At 50.5% G+C, this 21,650-nt stretch overlaps 1 protein-coding gene across 14 annotated transcripts in view; it reads left to right on the forward strand.

Moving 5' to 3' along the window:
* Positions 1 to 21,650, forward strand: part of CEP250 (centrosomal protein 250) — a 49,886-nt gene that overhangs the window by 25,948 nt on the left and 2,288 nt on the right. For 10 of the 14 annotated variants that reach the window (XM_072800738.1, XM_072800736.1, XM_072800740.1 and 7 more), the window contains 16 exons: positions 70 to 197; positions 486 to 655; positions 4,964 to 5,131; positions 5,527 to 5,661; positions 7,124 to 7,267; positions 7,868 to 8,001; positions 9,395 to 9,533; positions 10,436 to 10,775; positions 11,479 to 11,600; positions 12,506 to 12,626; positions 13,628 to 13,749; positions 14,205 to 16,811; positions 19,515 to 19,607; positions 19,811 to 19,966; positions 20,436 to 20,537; positions 21,545 to 21,607. In XM_072800738.1, the coding sequence (XP_072656839.1) occupies positions 70 to 197; positions 486 to 655; positions 4,964 to 5,131; positions 5,527 to 5,661; positions 7,124 to 7,267; positions 7,868 to 8,001; positions 9,395 to 9,533; positions 10,436 to 10,775; positions 11,479 to 11,600; positions 12,506 to 12,626; positions 13,628 to 13,749; positions 14,205 to 16,811; positions 19,515 to 19,607; positions 19,811 to 19,966; positions 20,436 to 20,537; positions 21,545 to 21,607 (4,744 nt within the window). Of the gene's footprint in view, positions 1 to 69; positions 198 to 485; positions 656 to 4,963; positions 5,132 to 5,526; positions 5,662 to 7,123; positions 7,268 to 7,867; positions 8,002 to 9,394; positions 9,534 to 10,435; positions 10,776 to 11,478; positions 11,601 to 12,505; positions 12,627 to 13,627; positions 13,750 to 14,204; positions 16,812 to 19,375; positions 19,610 to 19,810; positions 19,967 to 20,435; positions 20,538 to 21,544; positions 21,608 to 21,650 lie in introns of those variants that run through there. The other 4 variants (XM_072800742.1, XM_072800744.1, XM_072800749.1 and 1 more) reach the window with 4 other exon arrangements.

Consider the following 21,650-nt stretch of genomic DNA (forward strand, 5'->3'; position numbering starts at 1 on the left):
CCAAGTCCTCTTAAGGAAGGTTAAGGGACTTGATGGATAAGAACTCTTCCTGATTCCTGAACCTGACAGCTCAGCCAAGGAGCAACTGGAGAGCACTCTGTTTGAGGCCCAACAACAAAATTCTCTGGTAGAGGTCACGAAGGGACAGCTAGAGGTCCAGATTCAAACTGTCATTCGAGCCAAGGAAGTAATTCAAGGTGAGACCCCAACTGGGGTGGGGGGCACTTCATTCTTTGGGGATGGTCCAGATTCAAACTGTCATTCGAGCCAAGGAAGCATTTCAAGGTGAGACCCCCAACTGGGGTGGGGGTCACTTCATTCCTTGGAGATTTTGAAAACTAGGAAGGCAGTGGGAAGTTATCAGACGTCCTTCTCCAGCCAGGCCCAGGGCCTCCGTGATGGAAGTTGCTCATGAGGTCTGGGGAGAGGGGTGAAAGAAAGAGGGCAGATGCTTGGTGAGAGATCACCTGTCACTGGCACCTTAGGGGAAGTGAGGTGCCTGAAGCTGGAACTGGACAGTGAGCGGAACCGGGCAGAACAAGAGCGGGAGACAGCAGCCAGACGGCTGGCCCAGGCCGAGCAAGAGGGGCAGACTGCCCTGCAGCAGCAGAAGTCAGCCCACGAGGAGGAGGTGAACCGGCTCCAAGAGAAATGGGTACGTCATGGATGTGGCTGGGGACAGGAGAGGCACACATGGCCTCCCTTCAGTGAGTTTTCCACCTGCTGGCTCTTGGGCCAAATATTGCTGCTTATAAAGGTGAAATCTGAACAGAACTAACCTGGCCACCAAGGTGCAAAATCCAGTTTCTAGCTGTTAAGTGAGTAATATATGGAGAACACCGAGAACAATTCCGGACATATAGTAAACTCTATTTGTGTTAGCTGTTAGTGTTGTTTTGGTATGTACAGAGAATTAAGCATGGGTTCTGGGACATAGGGTTGTTAAACTGGCCCCAGGCTGTAAAGGGAGCAGAGGAATGCCTTGGACCCCTTCTTGGCTAGATATTCTTGCTGTTTCCTTCTGTGGGATTTTTTTGTTTTGTTTTCTCTCTTCCTTTCTCTCCTTTTTTCTTCCCCATTTCTCTCCTCTTTTCTCCCCCCGCCCCAGGTTTATCTTTCTATTGAGGGCACTCTAGCCCAGGGCTTTTGGTAAAGGGCCACCACATACTAAGCTTTGTGGACCTTATGGTTTCTGTCATAATTACTCACCTCTGTTGTTGTAGTACAAAAGCGGCCATAGATAATATGTAAACAAATGAACATTCTGTGTTCATAAGTGTAGCACTGAAATTTGAACTTCATCTAATTTTCACATGTTACAAATTTTTTTTTTAATTTCTTTTCAACCATTAAAAATGTAAAAACCAGGATGCCTGGGTAGCTCAGTGGTTTAGCACCTGCCTTCGGCCCAGGGCATGATCCTGGGGTCCTGGGATCGAGGCCTGCATCAGGTTCCCTGCATAGGGCCTGCTTCTCCCTCTGCCTATGTCTCTGCCTCTCTCTCTGTGTGTCTCTCATGAATAAATAAATAAAATCTTTATAAATAAATAAATAAATAATAAAAATGTAAAAACCATTATTAGGTCACAGGCCATATAGCAGCAGGAGGATGGACAGATTTGGCCCACATGCCATATTTTGTTGACTCCCGGTTAGCACTTTGGAGGTCCAGCTTTATATGGGAATCTTCTATTGACTCCCTACCCTTGTCTTCTGTTTTCTTTTCTCCGCATAACATTAAAATGAATTTCAAGGTTATTAGGTATAGCAAATGCCTCCAGTGGAAAGCCAGTTCTGTGCTCATTTACCTCTTTGGATCCCAAGTCTTGCTTTGATTTTTGACTCCTATGAAATTACAGCTGGCTCACTTACACATTAAAACATTAGATTTAAGGGATGCCTGGGTGGCTCAGCGGTTGAGCATCTGCCTTTGGCTGGGGTTGTGATCCCATGATCTTGGGATTGAGTCCCACATTGGGCTCCCTGCATGGAGCCTGCTTCTCCCTCTGCCTCTCTCCCTCTCTGTGTCTCTCATGAATAAATAAATAAAATCTAGGAAAAAAAACCCATAGATTTAATATTTTATCCAAGATGTTTTGCCATATCGTGGGTGGAGGGGGTTAGAGATCGTATTTGTCAGGTTTCTGGAAATGGAAGTTGACTTGTGCTTTGTGTGTATTTGTGATTTGACTCTTATTACAAGGCAGACTTGCTGGCAAGATGACAGACGTTTGCTGGTTTTGGGAATTATGTGCCTAAAGTAGGTAACTGAATTATTTGTCGAATTGTGTCCAGAAGGCACTTTGCCCAGCAAGAATCAGGTGTACCCCCTAAGGAAAACCCTACAAGTGAAAGATGCAATAAAATTTCTGAATGATGAGTTACCACTTGACAAAACCTAGGCTTCTCTGAAAGGATTGACTATCTCATGGCCATACCTGAGTCACGGGAGGGCCTCTTCCATCTTTTCTTTTCCTCATTCAGATAATCCCCCTGAATTCTGATTGTCTGACTTATGATCTCCCTACTAATTAAAAAAGGTTGACTACTCTCTTGACTTTTGAGAGTCTATTTGTTTTATTTATTTATTGTTTTTTAAGTAAGCTCTATGCCCAATGTCGAGCTTGAACTCACGACCCTGAAGTCAAGAGTCAAACGCTATATTGACTGAGCCAGCCAGGCCATCCCAGGAATCTGTTAATTTTAACTGTGACTTGCTTCTCCTGGAATCCTAGCAGTTGGAAAAACTTTTAGAGGCTATAGTCTTCACATTCTTCCACCTGGTGCTGGACCCACTTTAATTCTAGTGATAGTGGGCACTTATTAACCACTTGCCCATGCCAAGTGCCATGCTAAATGCTACTTATATTATTTCAAATAGCCTACCTATGACTGGTAAGGAAATTGAAACTTCAAGAAATCACTCAGGGTCACATTGCTAATAAACAGTAGAGCAGGGATTAAGCATCTTTTAACCATTCGTGTTGTGGTCAATGGTTGCTTAGCTTCAGTTGTATTCTGCCAGTGGCTGCTCATTTATTTTTATAGATCTAGTTATTGGAAAATTATTCCTTATGTTGAGCCAAAATCTATTCATGTGAAACAAATCAGTGTTAGGTTTGCTTGAAATCCCTTACCAACACGGTTGCTCTCCTCTAGACATGTTACCCATTACTCATGACCCAGTGTGCAGAATATTCTGATCCACAGCCTAGCTGGCAACCCTAGACTATTACTTCCTGGACATCACAGAATTGGCTCTTCCAGTAGCCATACACACTTCTAACTCAAATTGAGCAAATAGGTCAGTTTTGTGTTTGTTTTTTTTAACACTTACTACTATTAAAATCCATCTTTCCCATATTTTTACAGCTGGCTTTTTGAATCAGAGGGTAAGATTTGATATTCATAGTTGTTCTATAATTGTGGCATTGTAAATTGCTGTTCTTAGGCATCTTAACAGTGCAGTAGCTGAAACGTGATTCATTCATGCATTGTGGAGTATTCGTTATGTGCTGGCACAGTGGTGGGACCTGAGGATACAGTGGAAGCAAAGTAGATGTGGTTCTCCTTATGGAGCTTAAGGCCTCAAAGGGAAGACAAGTATTAAACAAGTTAATATGCAAATAAGTAAGTGATGACGTAAGATCTAAGTAGACAAAGAACTGGGTGTTACAAGAGGAACAACAAGGAGACCTGTTGCGAGTGTGTGGTCTGGGAAGGCCTCTCTGAGCAAACATTATTTAGGCTGTGATAAACAGTGGTGTCGGGGGCAGGCAAGGGCATTCCAGGGAGATGGAGAGCAGGAGCAAAGGCCTTAAGGTATGAGGGTGTGTAGTGTGCCCGAGGTCCTGAAAGGAGGCCAGTGTGGCCGGGGGGGGGGGGGGGGGGGGGTACTGCACGAGATGATGTTGGGAAGGGGTGAAACCCAAGGAGCATTCCCATGAAATGAATGTATAACTTGAGCTTGGACACATTTTAAAGGAAAGGTTCCAGGAACTGCTAACGTGATGAATCATGTCAACAGGTGTTAAATATGGAGTGCTTTCCATGTACTTAAGGTGCTCTACTGACTTATCTCAATCCTCAGAGCAACCTGAATTGCTCTCCCTGTATTTATAGATGAGGAAACTGAAGCACAGAAATGTGATTGACATTAACTAAAGTCACTCAACAGTAGTGACCATAATCCGGAGGCACCTGGAGGTCTCACACAGTTGAGCATCTACCCTAGGCTCAAGTCATGATCCCTGAGTCCTGGGATCAAGCCCCACATCAAGGCTTCCTGCTCACTGGGGAGTCTGCTTCTCCCTCTCCCTCTTCCTATCTCTCTGCCTACTTGTGTTCTCTGTCTATCAAATAAATACATAAAATCTTAAAATACGTAAACCATAACCCAGGCAGCTGGGTTCGAGAGCCCTTCACTACTATCTTGGGAACTAGGAGAGGATCCTGGGTTAGTCTAGGGGATCAGGTAAGACTTTGGTCACTGGTGGACCTCTGGAAGGACCAGGATGCCCTGTTCTAAAGCTCTTGTATAGCAGGAGACATCCTAACAAGGCTCAACCTGACTTTTCAGGAGGCTTATCCACCACCCTGAACAGGGGAGAGTGGGCAACAGAGAACTAATCTGTCTCCTCAGTTCATGGTTATAACCATCAACTATGGTGTGGTTGGTTTAAAATAACAGATATTTATAAGTTATATTAGGGACAGTTGCACTTTAGAAAACACGTTTTCATGTATTGTATCACTTGGGTTTTTTAAATCTCATTTGATTCTCCTAAAATTTAATAAGATAGATAAGGCAGGAGTTAGCAACCTCACTTTATCGAGGGGGAAACCAGCAGAGGGAGAGATACCAAAGACGCTCAGCTGGGGAGGGCGGACCTCCACTCCAGCCCTCCCCTTGCCTCTTCTCCTCACCCACTGGGTTCTAACCCTGCTTCCCTCACATGACCAGGAGAAGGAGCGCTCTTGGCACCAGCAGGAACTGGATAAGGCCCTGGAGAGCCTAGAGAAGGAGAAAATGGAGCTGGAAACGAGGCTGAGGGAACAGCAGGCAGAAGCCGAGGCCATCCGGACACAGAGGGAGGAAGAACGGGCGGAGGCAGAGAGTGCCCTCTGCCAGGTGGGAAGCTGGGGAGATTGGAGCTGTGATCCCCCTCCTTCTGACTACTTCCTTTTCCACTCCCAAGAGTGCTGCCGCAGGGGGCTTCCAGACGAGAAGTACCTGTTCACTTTGCTGCTCGTGAGTAGGGTGACCAGTGCTGTTAGCTGCAGGACCAACAGTGTATCACACTTCCTGAGGGAGGGCCGATGTTCACCACATCCTGTCAGCTTGCAAACCAGTGACAATCTTTGTACTTCCTGGTTCCTGACAAGCAGGTCCAGACCTTCTTTGGCCCTCAGCCCCCACCCCATTTGCTGGATGAGACCCAGAGCAGCCGGGATGTGTTTCTGGCCCAGCAGATGAGCATGGTGACCCCTGATGTAGCAAGCCCTTGGCCTCCTGCCCCTCTGCAGATGCAGCTCGAAACAGAGAAGGAGAGAGTGTCCCTCCTGGAGACCCTGCTGCAGACCCAGAAGGAGCTGGCAGATGCCAGCCAACAACTAGAGCGGCTGAGGCAGGACATGAAGGTCCAGAAGTTAAAGGAGCAGGTATGGAGAGTGGATCTGGGTGGGGAAGAAAGGTGGCATCGACATGCTCCTTTGGCATGGACCAGTTCTGTGGTGCTTCTTTGTACCAGGTCCTGGGCATGGTGCTGTCACAGCAGGTGGCATGACATACATAGTCCCTGTCCTCAAAGAGCTCGAGTTCTAGTGGCAGAGCAGAGGAAAATGAGCAGATAGAGATAAATGAGATAATCGTGGGTCCTAATAAATGCTGTAAGGGAAATGGTTAGGGTGAAGTAATTGAGAGGGATTCACCAGAAGCCACTTTGAAAAAGGTGGTTCAAAAGGGGTAGGGCTCACCGAGAAAGTGGCATTTGAGCTGAAGCATGAAGGTTGAAAAGAGGCCAGCCCTAGGCAACAGTAGGGACAGACCCTGAAAGCATTATGCTGAGTGTAAGAAGCCAGTCACAAGAGGCCACATAGCACATGGTTCCATATGTAGGAAATGTCCCAAATAGGCAAATCTACAGAGGCAGCAGATGAGTAGTTGGGAGAGAAGATGGGAATAGGGAGGGTACAGGCTTGTTTTCTTGGGTGATAACAGTATTCTAAAATGTGGTGCCCTTTGTCCAACTCTGAATATTCTAAAAACCATCGATATGGTTCAACCATTATGCCTAAATGGGTGAATTATATATGTGAACTATATCTCAATAAAGCCGTTTTATTTATTTATTTTTTTAAGAATTTATGTATTTTAGGGAGAGAGCTCGAGCAGGGGGTGCAGAGAGAGAGGGAGAAGCAGGCTCCCTGCTCAGCTGGGACCCTGCTAGATCCCAGGACCCTGAGATCATGACCTGAGCTGTCCAGGCACCCCTCGGTAAAGCCTTTTAAAAAAAAAGCCAGCTATTTGAAGAATAGTTTCAGCAAGGGAAATAGCCATCATAAAGGCAGTGAGAGACAGGGGCTTGAGGAGTGCCAGGACAGAAAGGAAGCCATGTGACTCCAGCATGATAGGGTCAGGGGCAAGTGGAGAGATAGACAGGAGCCCAGGAGCTCTTGGTCAGCCATGCTAGGAGCTTGGAATTTGTTCTAAGGGCAGTGGGAAACTGTTGGATGGTACTTTAAAAAATACTTTAGCTGCTTTGTGGAGGGGTATGTGTGTGTGTGCGCGCGCTCGTGCACATGCATGTGCACAAGTGGTGGTGACATGAAGTGGTTGTAGGGATACGCAATAGGAGCCTGCAGCAGCGGTCCGGGTGAGGGACTGCTACCAACTCAGGGGTGCTGACAGAGAAAGCCAGGGTGAGCCAGCACGCTTTGTGAGGGAGGAAAGGGAGCAGGAGGTAAGGGTTGAGGTGGCATGGTAAAAAGAGCGTGGATTGCTGGGTCCTGCCTCCGCTTTTGCCAACCCAATTGAAAAACCAGTATCTATATGACATAGATTGTAAGACATGGGCCCCAGTGGGAGCTTTCTTCTGTTCATTGTGGTCTTCTCCTTTTGCAGGAGACCACTCAGATCCTGCAGACCCAGCTCCGGGAGGCTCGGGGGGAGCTGGAGCAGGCAGCCCAGCAGAACAGAGATGACCTTGTTGCTGTCCAAGAAGAGTGCGGGGCCCTGCTGCAGGCGAAGATGGACCTGCAGAAGCGGGTGCCTCCTTCTCTCTCCCGGTCCTGTAGCCCTTCCCCAGCATAGCCTGGCTCTTCCCCTCCTTCTGCTTGGGAAGGAATGGAAAACAGAAGGGTGCTTACAACTGAACCTGTGCCCTTGGAGCCCTGAGATAGTCCTCTCTCCCTGTGGCAACCACAGAACTTAGATTTTCTCAGGCGGTTGTTCTTCCCACCCTCCCCCAGAGATCACATATTTTAAAATATCATGTTGCTTTTCCTACTCTGATTGCTTTTCCTTTTCAGAATCGTTTATCAGTTGGTGTTCTCATTGTTTATTTTAAAAAAATATAATCACTACACACTTGCCTACCACTTATCACTTGGCCTTTGGGTGATTCTATTCAGCCAAGATTTTGATTTGTGCCTGCCTTTACACAGCAGATGTGAGGCTGGGAGACAGCGGTGAGGCTGAATGGTACTGGGGGAGGGGTGGTCAGAATAGTATGTAAGCATTGGCAGAAGCCCCCCGAGCATTGGAAATGGGCCAGTGACTGTGGCCTCGAAGGACCCTGGAGCCCTATGTGAGAAGCGTCTTCTTGCTGGCCCCGTGCCCTTGATCCTCATGCCATTATCTTTCCAGGTAGAAGAGTTGAAGTCTCAGCTGGTTTCCAGAGATGACTCCCGGAGGCTGGTGGAGCAGGAGGTTCAGGAGAAGCTGAGGGAGGCCCAGGAGTATAGCCGAATTCAGAAGGAGCTGGAGAGAGAGAAAGCCAGGTAGGCTTGATAGTCCACGGAGTAGCTTTTGCCTGTCCAGCCACTATGGTCACTGTGAGATGGACAGGCCTTTGCTCAGGCAACCTGGCATCTCATGTCTCTAGCCCTGGACTGTACAGGTAGCCATGTAGAGAGGATATGGTCCCTGTCTTCAAAGCTTTTACTTCAGGTAGTATACTTTGAGAAGACACATTAGTGATAAACAAGACAGCATGGCTCCTGCCTCAATAGAATATATGGTTTTGTGGGGAAGACGTGATTAAGTAATCACCCAGATAAGTCATTGCTGGTTACTTACATGGTGTGAAGGGAAGAAACAGGATGCTGAAGTAGAGGTAAAGGTGAGGATGTACTTTAGATTAAGGTTTTAGGGAAAGCCTTCCTCCCCTTAAAGGGGAGGGGAGGTTGCCTTTAAACCGATCACTGAAGATAAGCTGAAAACAGCCATGCAAAGGGGTGAGGGAAAGTTCTGTGGTAGGTTAGAAATCTCAGCGGCCTGGAGGCAGATCTATACTGAAGATCTTTGGGGATACCAGAAGCACTATATGACCAGAGCCTGGTGAACGAGGACAGGGTACATGACCTGGGCAAGTCTGCATCGTTTGGGATTTGTGGGCCACGACCAGGAGTGTGTCATTTATTTTGGGTTTAGTAGGAAACCAAAGGAGGGTTTTAAGCAGAGAAATTGACATGGTCCCGTTTATGATGTATCAGAAGAGAGTGATGGCAGGAAACCTCAGGAGTGAGATACGGCCATCCAGGTGAAGTGCGGCGTGTCTCCTCAGTGACGTAGAAGTTTGAAGAGGGACAGATCCTCTTGTTGAAACAATCACAGGGAGCTAGACAGGGTTAGGAGGTGGATGCGGTTGTTTGCTGGAGAAATACTAAGGATGCACAAGGGTAGGGGTAGTGGGGAAGGGGAGGAGGGAAGGAGCTCAAGGGACATTGAGGGTGTTGGAGTTCATTATATGTCATCACCGATTGGACATAAGTGGGATGAAGGGAGAACTCTCTGATGTGGTCAGGGCCACCAAATTAGAGCATTAGGTGGATAAAGGTGCCATTCGCTGAGCTAGGGAGCAGGGTAGAGGGTGGCTGGGGAGAGGGGGGTGCAGAGGGGATGGGAAGAAATGGATATGTTGAATTTGTGGTATTACACAGGTATTTCTGGAATTTGCCAGAGAAGAAGAAACTGAAGCTAAAAGGTGATATCAGGTCCATGAAGTACCTAGGAGCACTCAGTGCTCAACAGATTCAAGCTTTTATTGTTATGCTGTAATTGTTCTCTCACGATTACTCTTTTAAGTATTAATGCTGCATTTAGCATAGTCAGATGTGAAAGGAGTTATTCATTCCCTAAGAAAATGACCTTAACCCTCTGGCCTCTCTGTAGCCTGATTCAGTCGCTGATGGAAAAGGAGCAGAGACTCCTTGTTTTACAAGAAGCTGACTCTGTTCGACAACAGGAGCTGAGCTCCCTGCGCCAGGACATGCAGGAGTCCCAGGAAGGGCAGAAAGAGCTCAGCACCCAGGTACTTCCCATGCTGCCCGGGGCGCCATTCCTTGGTGGAGGCCTCCTCCTAGAGTGCGGAAGGCTGTTGTTCAGGATCATCTCATAAGAGGACGGTTCTCTTGTTCCATTGTACAAGGTGTGCTGGGACCTCAGCAGCCCTGGCAGGAGGTGCAAGTCAGAACTGGGCAGGCTGGGGGCTTGAGAACCTGATCCAGAGTTGAGAACAGAACCTGGTGCCCAAAGAGGTGGAGCTCACATAGGCCTAGTCCAAGCATGGGTACATCTAAGTGTGCTTGGTCAGCTTGGCAAGACACAGCAGTGGAACAGGTCATTAAACAGATCTGGGAGGCAGCAGCAAGAAAATTTCAGGATTCAGTCTGCTCATAACCCCAGACCTTGGACACAGAGGGAAAAACTAAGCCGGTCAGAGATAGAAAGTAGACCAGAGCAATGAAAGACCAGGTCCAGTCATTAGACAGTGCTGGATTTGCTCCCAGCAATCCTGCTTCTAGGTTACATGGACATTCGTTTCTTCATCCATCAGACAAGAATAACTCTTAGCCACTATAGGAATGTGTGGTGTCAGAACACAGTAGGCATTTTATAAATAGTAGCCATCATTATTGTGACTAGTCTTCTTTGGGCTGAGTGTCAGGGTTTCAGGCAGAGTTCTGATTGTAGCAGGGAGTTGGCATTGCTACCAGGGGAACTAGGGCCACAGCCCATTTGCATCACCTAGGCCCATGTGTCAGGAGTCAGTTGGTGGACAAACAGGTCAGATTGAGAGTAACACTCATTCCAGAGCCTTCCTTTCTGCTGGAGAGCTGATCAAGGCCCTGATCAAGGCGAGCATAGGCTGGGGAGGGTCTGATGAGAAGGTGTCCACTCCTGCTTAGAGTGATGACACTTCCTTCCTGGCAGGTGGAATTACTGAAGCAGGAGGTGAAGGAAAAGGAGGCTGACTTTCTGGCTCAGGAAGCACAACTGCTGGAGGAGCTGGAGACATCTCAAGTAACAGAGCAGCGGCTGCGAGCTTCTTTGCGGGCCCTGGAAGCCAAGGCAGCCCAAGTCCAGCTGCGACTGCGCAGCACAGAGAACCAGTTGGCAGCTCTGGTGGCAGAGCAGCAGCCGGGGCACCAGGCCCAGGCCCAGCTGGCCAGCCTCTGTTCTGTCCTGCAGCAGGCCTTGGGGTTTGCTTGTGAGAGCAGGCCTGAGCTGCGTGGCGGGGGAGACTCTGCTTCCCTCTGGGGCCCCGAGCCAGGTAAGCCGGCAACCCAAGGACTCAGTCCTTTGGCCAAAGCCAGGCCTGTTTCCCTTGGGGGGAGAAAGAAGGGGCCTCTGGTTCCTTAGGCAGTATTGCATCAAGGCTAAGGCCACAGACTCTGGAATTCAATCAGAGTCTAAACCCCTGCTCTGCCATTTGCTAGATGTGTACTTGGGCAAGTCACCTATCCTCTCTAAGCTTGATTTTTTTTTTTTTTTTTTTTTTGAGAGAGAGAGAAAGAGAGCTTGTGCACACAAATGTGAGCTCACTCGTGTGCAAGCAGGGGAGGGGCAGAGGAAGAGGGAGAGAGAGTCTTAAACAGACTCCCCACAGAGCTCAGAGCCTGACATGGGGCTCGATCTCACAACCCTGAGACCATGACCTGAGCTTAACCAACTACACCACCCAGGCACCCCCATCTCAGGATTTTTCTAAGGGGTTAATACGATTACATAAGTAAAATAGGTCACACAGTTCCTGGCATTTACTAAATGCCTAACAAATGATAACTAGCATTATCTAGTGCCCACCATAGCTCCTGGCACATAGGAACACAGAAAGTTCACGACGAATGAACTGCTCGAAGGCGTTCTTTGGGGACAGGAGGGATCCGTAGGAAGGCCATGGCCAGATCTGGGGAGGTTTGGCTGTTTCTTTCATAGTGAAGCCAAGTGAGGATGTGTTTTCTCATTTTTTTCAGACCAGAATGGAACTGGGATCCTCCTTAAGAGAGGGCCCCTCCTGACAGCTCTGTCAGCTGAGGCAGTGGCATCTGCCCTCCAGAAACTTCACCAAGACCTATGGAAGACTCAGCAGGCCCGGGTATGATGCTATGCTCTCCTTCCTTGAACTCTTCACTCCCTGGCAGAGGACTCATGAAGCAGTTTGAGCTGTTTTATTCCCAAAATGAAGTTGGGATGAGTTCCACCCCAACACTCTCTACCTGGGCAAGGATGAGCATGGCATTTGGTTTCCTGGGCCTGGGTTTCACTAGCCAACTGAGGCAAACCATGCCTGCCTTGGGGTTGTGAGGAGGGTAGGGAGGGAGGGATCTGAGTGGGCTCTGAACTAGAAAAGCCTGGAGAAATGAGGGATATTGTTATGTATCATTTTCCCTTTAGCTCTGATTTATTTATGCTTGGTGCCAGTACCTCCAAGAAAAACCCGACAAAACTGGGGACCACTAAGATTTGAGGTTGCCATTTATAGGTTGAACTAAATGTCCCGTAAATTCCACCTCTCAGTGAACCAATCATTCAATAAAAATTGAATGCCACCTATATGCCAGCCTTATGAGCTGATGGTATGGGAAGGAGAAAGACCAGGTTTCCACCCTCGAGAAGGCTGAGGAAGGAAACTGAATTCTAAAATAAGCAGAACTGATAGAATTAATCGGATCAATAACAGATGTAAATAGTGATAATAGGAGGAAGGGACAATTCATTCTTACTTGGGGAGGGTCACAGGGAAGGAAGAAGTGACCTTTGAGCTGAGCTTTGAAGTTGGAATTTGGGGGGAGAACTGACCCTGAGCTCAGCAGGGTCAGACAGGGATTCTAGGCTCCAGTCAGTTGGAGCAGAGCCTGTCATCACTCCAGAGAGCCATCTAGGAATAGATCCACAGGGCAGACCCCACAGAGGCTGAAGGGGAGGAGGGGGGTGCTTGGGTCCGGAGCTGGGGTAGTTTTGTGGAAGATGAGGAGCTTAACCTCACCCTACCTTTCCCAGGATGATCTGCGGGAACAGGCCCTGAAGCTGGAACAGCGTCTCACTGATACAGAGGCCGAGAAGAGTCAGGTCTGCACAGAATTGCAGGATTTGCAGAGACAACTCTCCCAGAACCAGGAAGGTGAGAAGCTCAAGGCAGGCAGGGAGGTTTGGAGGGAAGACAGAGGAGATGCCGAAGTCCAGAAGGGGCAGCTGCTCTTTACTGCTCGCTCACAACTGTGAGAAGCTACTTAGAGACCTTTCCAAAGGGGTGATGACTATTTTTCTGTTTCGAGGGCCATTCTGGAAGGAGGGAGACAGAGGGGGACAGAGTAGCTGAAGTGAGGGAAGTTCCTGGCTAGGCTCCTACTTTCTCTGTCCACAGATTTAAAAACTAGCTACCTAGGGCCAGGAATGTGAGAAGGTTATAAAATTCTGTCTTTTGTCATTTATCCACGGTAACTTTTGTCATTTCCAACTATGTCGTCAAAATTATTAACCTTTGACAGCCCAAGGATTATGGGCTTGTTTGGGAGATAGCAAAGTGTGAGGATCTAAGGAGAATGTCCCCCTACCGCAGCCAAGTGTATGGGTGGTGACTACTTGGAAAAAAAAAGAGAGGGAGGGTCTTGGGGGCCAAGGCTCCATTGTAGAAGAGAAGAGGACAGCTTGGGGAGGGAGTCTGGGCCTTGAAAATATCCCAGAGGGCTCCCTGAGAGCTGGGTTCTGGTGCATTTTTCAGAAATGAGGGGGCAGCCAATAGAGTAACACCAGTCCCTAGGAACCTCTGCAAATCATAGAACTGGAAACTAGAAAGGACCTCCAATGTCCTCTAGTTCACCCCTGCCTGGAACTCAGGGTTGGCGATCTCTACGTGATCAGGGTGAGGCAGTGTTGGGAGGATAGTCAGGCAAGTGCTGGCACTGGGCAGCAGACACAGATGCGAGCGCGGATGCTGCAAGGAGCCTAGACAACTAGGAACAGCTGGCAGATGGGTGACAGGTCTGCGAAATGATGTAATTCTCTCCTTCTTAGCCTTCTTCCCCTTTGATTCTGTTCCTCACCATCCTTCTGCCTCTATATCCCTCTTTTCCTCTACTCTTAACTCTGGGCCCTGCTCTACCACCTTCTCTCTTCCCAAAGAGAAATCCAAGTGGGAAGGAAAACAGATCTCCCTGGAATCTGAGCTGACTGAACTGCATGGAACTGTGGCATCATTACAGAGTCGTCTACAGCAAGCAGAGCTGCAGGGACTAGAGGCCCAGGTGAGGTGGCCCTGATCTGGGGGAGGGGATTTCTTCAGGAGGAACCCTCGGGCCAGGCTCCAGACCACCTCGGCTTATGGTCATAACCCATCCATATGTCATGTCCAACGTCCTTCAGCAAAGGTCTATTTCCCTGGCTGTCTCCCTGTCCCTGAGGCCCGTTAGGAAGGCCCCGGTGAGTTTTTCTGAACTGAGGTAGAAATTTTTGTCCCTTGTCCCGAAAGACCAGAATCTGGGATGGCTCGTTTGTATCAGGCTTTCTTCTCTGGGCCTAACAGAGCCCTGGAATGTTGTGGGGATGATTTCTTATGGTATCAGCTTACCTGGAATGCACCAGTTCTTTTTGTTACTCCTTGACGGGGCTGTGCCACAGAGTAAGGAAACGGAGGGCCTGAGCTGGGGTGACAGTATCAAGGAAGCGTAGCCTAAGGCGATTTTTGCATCTTGTTTCCCAGAATGAGCGAAAGCTACTGCAGGCAGCCAAGGAGAGCCTGACAGCCCAGGTGGAACGTTTGCAGGCATCTGTGGCAGAAGCCAGGGCTCAGGCTGGTGCCACCAGGGCTCTGGAGGAGGACTTGAGAACTGCTCGCTCAGCCCTGAAACTCAAGAGTGAGGAAGCAGAGACCGAGCGTGAGCGGGCCCAGGCTCTGCAGGAGCAGGGCGAGCTGAAGGTGGCCCAAGGGAAGGCTCTGCAGGAGAATTTAGCTATCCTGGCTCAGACTCTATCCGAAAGAGAAGGGGAGGTGGAGGCTTTGCGGGGAAGTATTCAGGAACTGGAGAAACAACGGGAGATGCAAAAGTCTACTTTGGAAGCTCTGTCTCTGGACCTGAAGAAGAAGAGCGAAGAGGTAGATGTGCAACAAGAACAGATCCAGGAGCTGGAGAAGTGCAGGTCCCTTTTAGAAGATCTGCCTCTGGCCATGCAGGAACAAGAGCAGAGGCTGGTTGCACAGAGGGAGCAAATCCAAGAGCTCGAGAAGGATCGAGAGACCCAGAGGAACATCTTGGAGCATCAGCTTCTCGAACTTGAGAAGAAGGCCCAAATGATAGAGTCCCAGAAAGGAGAGATTCAGGACCTGAAGAAGCAGCTGGTTACTCTGGAATGCCTGGCTCTGGAACGAGAGGAAAACCATCACAAGATGGAGTGCCAACAGAAGGCAATCGAGGAGCTGGAGGGCCAGAGGGAAATGCAGAGAGTAGCTCTGACCCACCTCACACTGGACCTGGAAGAAAAGAGCCAGGAGCTGCAGGCCCAGAGCAGTCAGATCGACAAGCTGGAGAGCCATAGCACCCTTCTGGTGAAAGAGCTCCAGGACAAGGACCAGGAGCTGAAGTCCCAGCAAGAACAGATCGAGGAGCTGCAGAGGCAGAAGGAGCGTCTGGCTCAGGACCTAGAGAGGAGGGACCAGGACGTGGTGCTCCAGAGGGAAAGGATTCGGGTCCTAGAAGACCAGAGGACGCTGCAGACCAAGATCCTGCAGGAGGACCTGGGACAGATCAAGCTGTCCTTGAGAGAGCGAGGCCGGGAGCTGGCTTCCCAGAGGCCACCGATGCAGGAGCGGGCAGAGGAAGGGAAGGGCCAGAGTAAAGCCCAGCGCGGGAGCCTGGAGCACCTGAAGCTGATCCTGCGTGACAAGGAGAGGGAGGTAGAATGCCAGCAGGAACGCATCCAGGAACTGAAGGAGTATAAGGATCAGCTGGAGCAGCAGCTCCAGGGCCTACACAGGAAGGCAGGGGAGACTGGCCTCCTCCTGACTCAGCGAGAGCAGGAGATAGTGGTCCTGCAGCGGCATCTGCAGGAAGCCGCAGAACAGGGGGAGCTGAAAGAGCGGTCACTTCAGGGTCACCTGGAAGAGGCCCAGAGAGCCCTGGCCCAGAGGGACCAGGAGCTCGAGGCCCTGCAGCACCAACAGCAGCAGGCCCTGGGGCAGGAGGAGACTAGGAAGGAAGAGGCAAGCACCCTGCAGAGGGCTCTGGAGCAGGCCCACACGGCGCTGAAAGAGCGCCAGGGAGAGCTTGAGGACCACAAGGAGCATGTGCGAAGGCTCCAGGAGGAGCTGGCCGTGGAGGGACGGCGTGTGCAGGCCCTGGAGGAGGTGGTGGGTGACCTAAGGGCTGAGTCTCGGGAGCAGGAGGAGGCTTTGCTGGCCCTCCAGCAACAGGGTGCCGAGCGGGCACAGGAGCATGAGGCGGAGGTCGGGGGCCTGCGGGCCAGCCTCCTGCAGGCAGAGACTGCACTCAAGGAACGGGACCTGGCGCTGGAGGCCCTGCGAGCCGATGGCCGGGCCTCCCAGCTTCGGGAGGAGACAGCCCGGGACTGGGCCCAAGCTCTGCAGGAGGCCCTGAGCAAGGCCCAGGCTGCCGTGCAGGAGAAAGAGCAGCGGCTGCTGGGTCAAGCAGAGTTGAGCCGCAGCCTGGAGACCAGCACCGCCACTTTGCAGGCTGCCCTGGACTCTTGCCAGGCACAAGCCCGGCAGCTGGAGGAGGCTCTGAGGAGGCGAGAGGACGAGATCCAGGACCGGGACCTCCGGCACCAGGAGGCCGTGCAGCAGCTCCAGCGGGCACTTGCCCAGAGAGATGAAGAATTGAGCCATCAGAAGAGACAGGGGCAGCTGCTAGAGCAGTCTCTGGCCCGGAGGGCCCGAGAAGATGCCATCCAAGGGAAGCCAGGTCCGGAGCAGGAGAAAGAGGAAGAGATGAGAGGCCTTCGAGAAAGCCTAAGGGAGTTGCAGCTGACTCTAGCCCAAAAGGAAGAGGAGATCCTGGGGCTGAGGGAGGCCCAGCAAAGGAAGAATCTGGAGGACTCACTGCACAGCCACACAGCGCCCCCAGAGCCCTCTACAGACTTTGCCACCTTAGGGCCCAGGCTGCAGCAGGAGCTGGAGCGACTGCAGACAGCACTGAGGCTAACTGAGGCCAGGGAGATTGAGTGGAGGGAGAAGGCCCAGGACTTGGCGCTGTCCCTGGCCCAGAGCAAGGCTAGCGTCAGCAGTTTGCAGGAGGCAGCCATGTTCCTACAGGCCTCTGTTCTGGAGCGGGACTTGGAACAGCAGAGGCTGCAGGTGAGTCACCCCGTGAATCATAACAGCAGGGAGGGTGCAGAGCCCAGTTTGGCTGAGCTCAGGCGCTGCCCACCACCCTGGGCTTATGGCACCTCAGGGTGTGAGAGAGCGGAGATAAGTGGAATCCAGGGTAGTGTGCTAGTCTGGGGGGATATGGAGAAAGTAAGACAACCACGGTTCCTGCCCTCGTAGAGCTTCTAATCAAGCAGATAAACAATTAGAATGCACTGTCAGGTTCTAATTAGATCCTCATTAGGGAAGATCAGTGTGCTCTTGAGCATGCAGAGGGCACTCAGCCAGCCGTTCCTAGTGGAAAATCCTGAAAGGCTTCCCAATAAAAGCAGGCTTTAAAATTAGATGAGAAGGGAACAGTAAGGAATTAGCCAAGCACAGGTGGGGGAGGAGCTTACTGGGGAAGAGGAAAAAGGAAGGAGAATGTGTAATGTCTGCATAGGGACTTCGGGCTGCCTGGGACACAGAGGGGCAGTTAGCAACAGAAGACAAGGCAGCAGGGTGCCATCATCGTTGAGGGCTTCTAAGTTGTGTCAAGGACCTGGCTGACCAGTGGGACCTGGATGAAGCATTTGGGACAGTGGAGGAGGGTGACACAATCCAATGTTTAGTCCAGAAAGTCACTCAGGCTACTGTGTGAAGCAACAGTAGATCTGGAGAACAACAAGGAGGCAGTCATTGAAGTCCCGGGACAGATGGTCACCTAAGACAGTAGGGGTGGATGGTGACACAGGGTGGGTATAGAAGCTCACAGGACTTCTGGCAGTTGACTGGCTAAGAGATGGGGAAGTAAAAAAAGGGCAGAAGAAAACCAAACCCTTAGGTTTCTGCTCAAAGGCAGGTTTCAGAAATGCTATGGAAGGCAGCAAGGTGAGGTGCCTGTGGGATGTACAGGGGATGACGTCCAGTGGGCAGGACTGTAAAGTGACCTGAAGTTGAAGGATGATGCTAGGGATAGAGACTTGGGGTCCACACCAGTTAGGGATAAGTGTACTCCTCTAGGTGGAATATTGAGTGAGAAGGGAAGTGGGCCTTAAGGTGTAGCATTCAACCTCAAGGTCAGGGGCCATGTCTTAGTCCCCTGGGCACCCCAGCACTGAGCATAAGGCCTGCACGGAGTAGGCAGTCAGGAAAGTGAAGTTGGCTATTGGTCATAGAGAGCCATTGTCTCTTTTGCCAAGAGGAACCCAGTCCAGTTTTCCCAGGAAATTGACTCTACATTGTGGGGCCTTGACCAGGGCTGAGCCCCAGAGAACCCCCTTTGTTATCTCATTTTTTTTTTTTTAAGATTTTATTTATTCATGAAGCCACAGAGACAGAGGCAGAGGGAGAAGCAGGCTCCATGCAGGAAGCCCGATGTGGGACTCGATCCTGGGACTCCGGGATCATGCCCTGAGCCTCAGGCAAACGCTCAACCCAGGTGTCCCCCCTTCGTCATCTCAGACACAGTCATGCAGGGACTTACCTTCTGGGAGCGATATGCAGAGAAGGGGATCCATTGTGAACTTTGGAGTCAAGTTCCTGAGTTTGTAACACAGTCCTACAGCTTATGGGCTGTGTGACCCTAGATAAGTGCCTTTACTTCTCTGACTCTTGTTTTTCTCTTCAATAAAATAGGGAATGACAGTACTAGCCCCAAGGGTCATCTTGAGTATAAAATGAGATAATACATATAAAATGCATAGGAAGGAAGCATTCAATAAGTAAATTCCTTTCCTATTTCTAGGCTCATTCTTAAAGGCACAGAGAAAGTAAGGTATATCACTGGGCAGGAGGATTACTGAGCAGTACTGTAGGCCGGGTCAGAGTCCCCCTGCACTCCTCACCCCTCAAACACTCAAGAACATCTTTCAGATGCAGCCCTCCATCGCAATGCTGTCATTTTTTATCTTAAGCATTTTCCATGCCATGCGTTTTTATTCTTGCTTCCTTCCACAACAGCCCTGAGAAGTAGGAATTATTATCTTCAGTTTGTAGTTCAGAGAGGCCAGGTAACTTGTCCAAGGTCATATGGCCAGTTGATGACAGAATTAGATCTAGGGAGTCTGACTCTAGAATGCAGCCCGTTTATTGCTGAGATCTTCCCGTCTCTCAGACAACTTCCACCTGTGCACACGCACTTCCTATCTGTCTTCTTGACCATTAATACTTAGGAGACATACGGCACCTAGAAAATATCTAGTGCTGGGGTCCCCACTTATCAATAGGGATTTAACCTCAGGGTCTTGATCTACGCTTCATAGAGCTTTTCTTTTTCTTTTTCTTTTTCTTTTTCTTTTTCTTTTTCTTTTTCTCTTTCTTTTTTTTTTCACACAAATGAGCAAGTTGGGTTTTGGAGAGCACTCATACCAAGTCACAGAGCCCATAAGTGGTGCCATAATGCCCAACTGTGTGTGATCCCAGAGTCCATGTCTCAGTGCTCCAAGCTGTTGCTTAGCTTATGGGAGATCTCAGACGAGCCAGGTTTTAGCCCTAGCCAACTGTGCATCTTTGAATAGACCCCTCTCTGCTTCTTTGCTTTATCCACCTGTAAAATAAAGATTCTTCACTAGAATAGTTCAGAAGAGGCTCCAGGAACAATAAGACTATAATCTATGAGAAAAGTAATCGGTTTTTATGAGGATGGAAGGCAGAGAAGGTCTCGATATGACGTTGTCAGGGGGTGATTTGCTCCACACCTTGATGTCCCAGGATGAGTTGGAGCTCACCAGACAGGCTCTGGAGAAGGAGCAGCTCCTGAGCTCTAGTTCAACCAGCAGAGCAGAACAGAGGCCCAGAGAAGAGGTAGGTGGACAGCTGGAAGAGGTGAGCTGGGGGCCTGGTGGGAACAGATGGCCAGGGGGAAGCTCCTTTCCAGGGGCTTCTTCCCCTCCTTTGGGAATTGGGTCCCTGAAGCTCAGCTCTGCCAGATTGATCCCTTTGCCCTCTATCTGATCCCCATCTGCCTAAGGGGCTGCCCAGGTGAGAGTAACAGGTCTGTCCTGCAGGTGTCAGAAGTCGAGGCTGAGCCTAGTCTTGGGCTGGAGGAGAGGCAGCTCTGGGGACAAAGGCTGGAGTACCTCCAGCAAGCAGTGGCACAGCTGGAGATTGACCGGAGCAGGCTGCAGCACCACAATGTCCAGCTGCGGGCCACCTTGGAGCAGGTAATCCATTTCTCTTGTCCTCAGCTCCCTCAACTGGAGTCCAGTGGGCAGGCGTCTCTACCTCCTGTGTAGCCCGCAGAGCAGAGCTGTAAGCTGTAGCCCCAGGGCCACATTCAGCCCTGCTGCCTGTTACTGAAAAGAAATTTTCATGGGAACACTACAATAGAGGAATTGAATAGTTGTGACAGAGATTTAATGGCCTGCAGAGTCTAGAATACTACAGAAAGCCTTCACTAAGCCTGCTCTGAAGGCCTGAGTGGCTGGCCCTACCTCTTCTGGCCCAGCAGCACATCTCTGCTCTCAGGCTGCCCTGGCCCATGTTCTCCTCATGCTGGGAGTTTAGCTTCTCATGATTGCTGTCGCCTGCTCACACCTACACCCACAGCCACACCAGCCTCCTCTCAAACAGGCAGTCCTGCTCCAGCCCCAGAGCCAAGCCAAGCCCTGACTTCTCAGCTGAATCTTGCAGGTGGAGCGAGAGCGCAGGAAGCTGAAGAGGGAGTCCATGCGCGTGTCACGGACAGGCGGCCTGGAGGTTAAGGAAGCTGCGGCTTCGTCCCCCACACAGCAGGTGTGCCTCTTCTTATTGACTGCGGCCTCCAGAAAGCCCAAACCTGGCCCCCAGAAACAGTCCCCTGCAGTACATAGCCCAGGCTACCCTCTGGGGGGAGACAGCCATGATGCTAGCTGACCTGGAGAGCCCCTCCTGGCTGACTTCTACCCACCCAAGGCAGCTCAGTCTGTTCCTGACCCAGGAAAGCAGTCTATCCTCAGTAGGGATGGAGTCACAGCTTGCAGCCCTACCTTCTCAGGAACTCAGGAAGGCTTCCCTGGCGTGTAACCTACCTGCTGCCAGACCAGGGCCTCAGGCTCACCCAGGAGTGGGGCTCCTCGGGCTTCTGGTCAGAATCCCTGTATATGGGTTTCAAGTGGTGCTTGCCAGACCCTGATGTGCCCAGGAGCTTGATAGCAGCTTTGTGGGCCTCTTGGCTCTCCTCCCTGGTAGTACTGAATTTATGATTAGAGTCCATGGTATTTCCTGGGACTAGACTCGCTTTTTGGGGTAAGGAATTGGGGGAAGACTCCCCAGACCAGCACTCTTTTAGCAGAGTTATGCCCATCAATAAACAGTGCTGCAGCCTGATTGGGAGAGACTTCTTCTGGTGGCTGAGCATCTCCCAGCTGTTTGTTCCCATTCCTTTATGAAAGCTTCCCAAGGGCAGGCACCTCGCCTTACTTCATTTCTGCATCCCTAGCTCACAACCCAGGGCTGGCACAAAGCAGAGGCGAGGTATACTTCTGTAAATGAAAAGGTGACTCAAGCCAATGCCATCTGAGCCTGTTGGATATTCAGCATCATGTCTCCATGGGCATCATCCATTAGACTGGCTTGGCCCCTTGTGGACTTCCTTGCCCAAGGGCCATGGTGCCCCATGGAGTCCAGTGTGGATCCAGGCACATCTGGCCCACAGCACCTGCCTTGGCCCCCGAGATTGGGATGAGCTGCCTGAAAATGCCTACAGAACCCCCAGGGCGGGAGGGCCTATTCCGATAGGGAATGACATTTGTCCTCCATAGGATGGAAGGGGAGGACAGAAGGGCTCCTCAGATGACAAGCAGATGGCTGAACTGCAGAAAGAGGTATGTTCTGGAAGGATCAGCTTTCTAAGCCCCCTTTCCCCTC

The sequence above is a fragment of the Canis lupus genome, chromosome 26 (genome assembly GCF_048164855.1).
Source record: "Canis lupus baileyi chromosome 26, mCanLup2.hap1, whole genome shotgun sequence".
Lineage (NCBI taxonomy): Eukaryota > Metazoa > Chordata > Mammalia > Carnivora > Canidae > Canis > Canis lupus.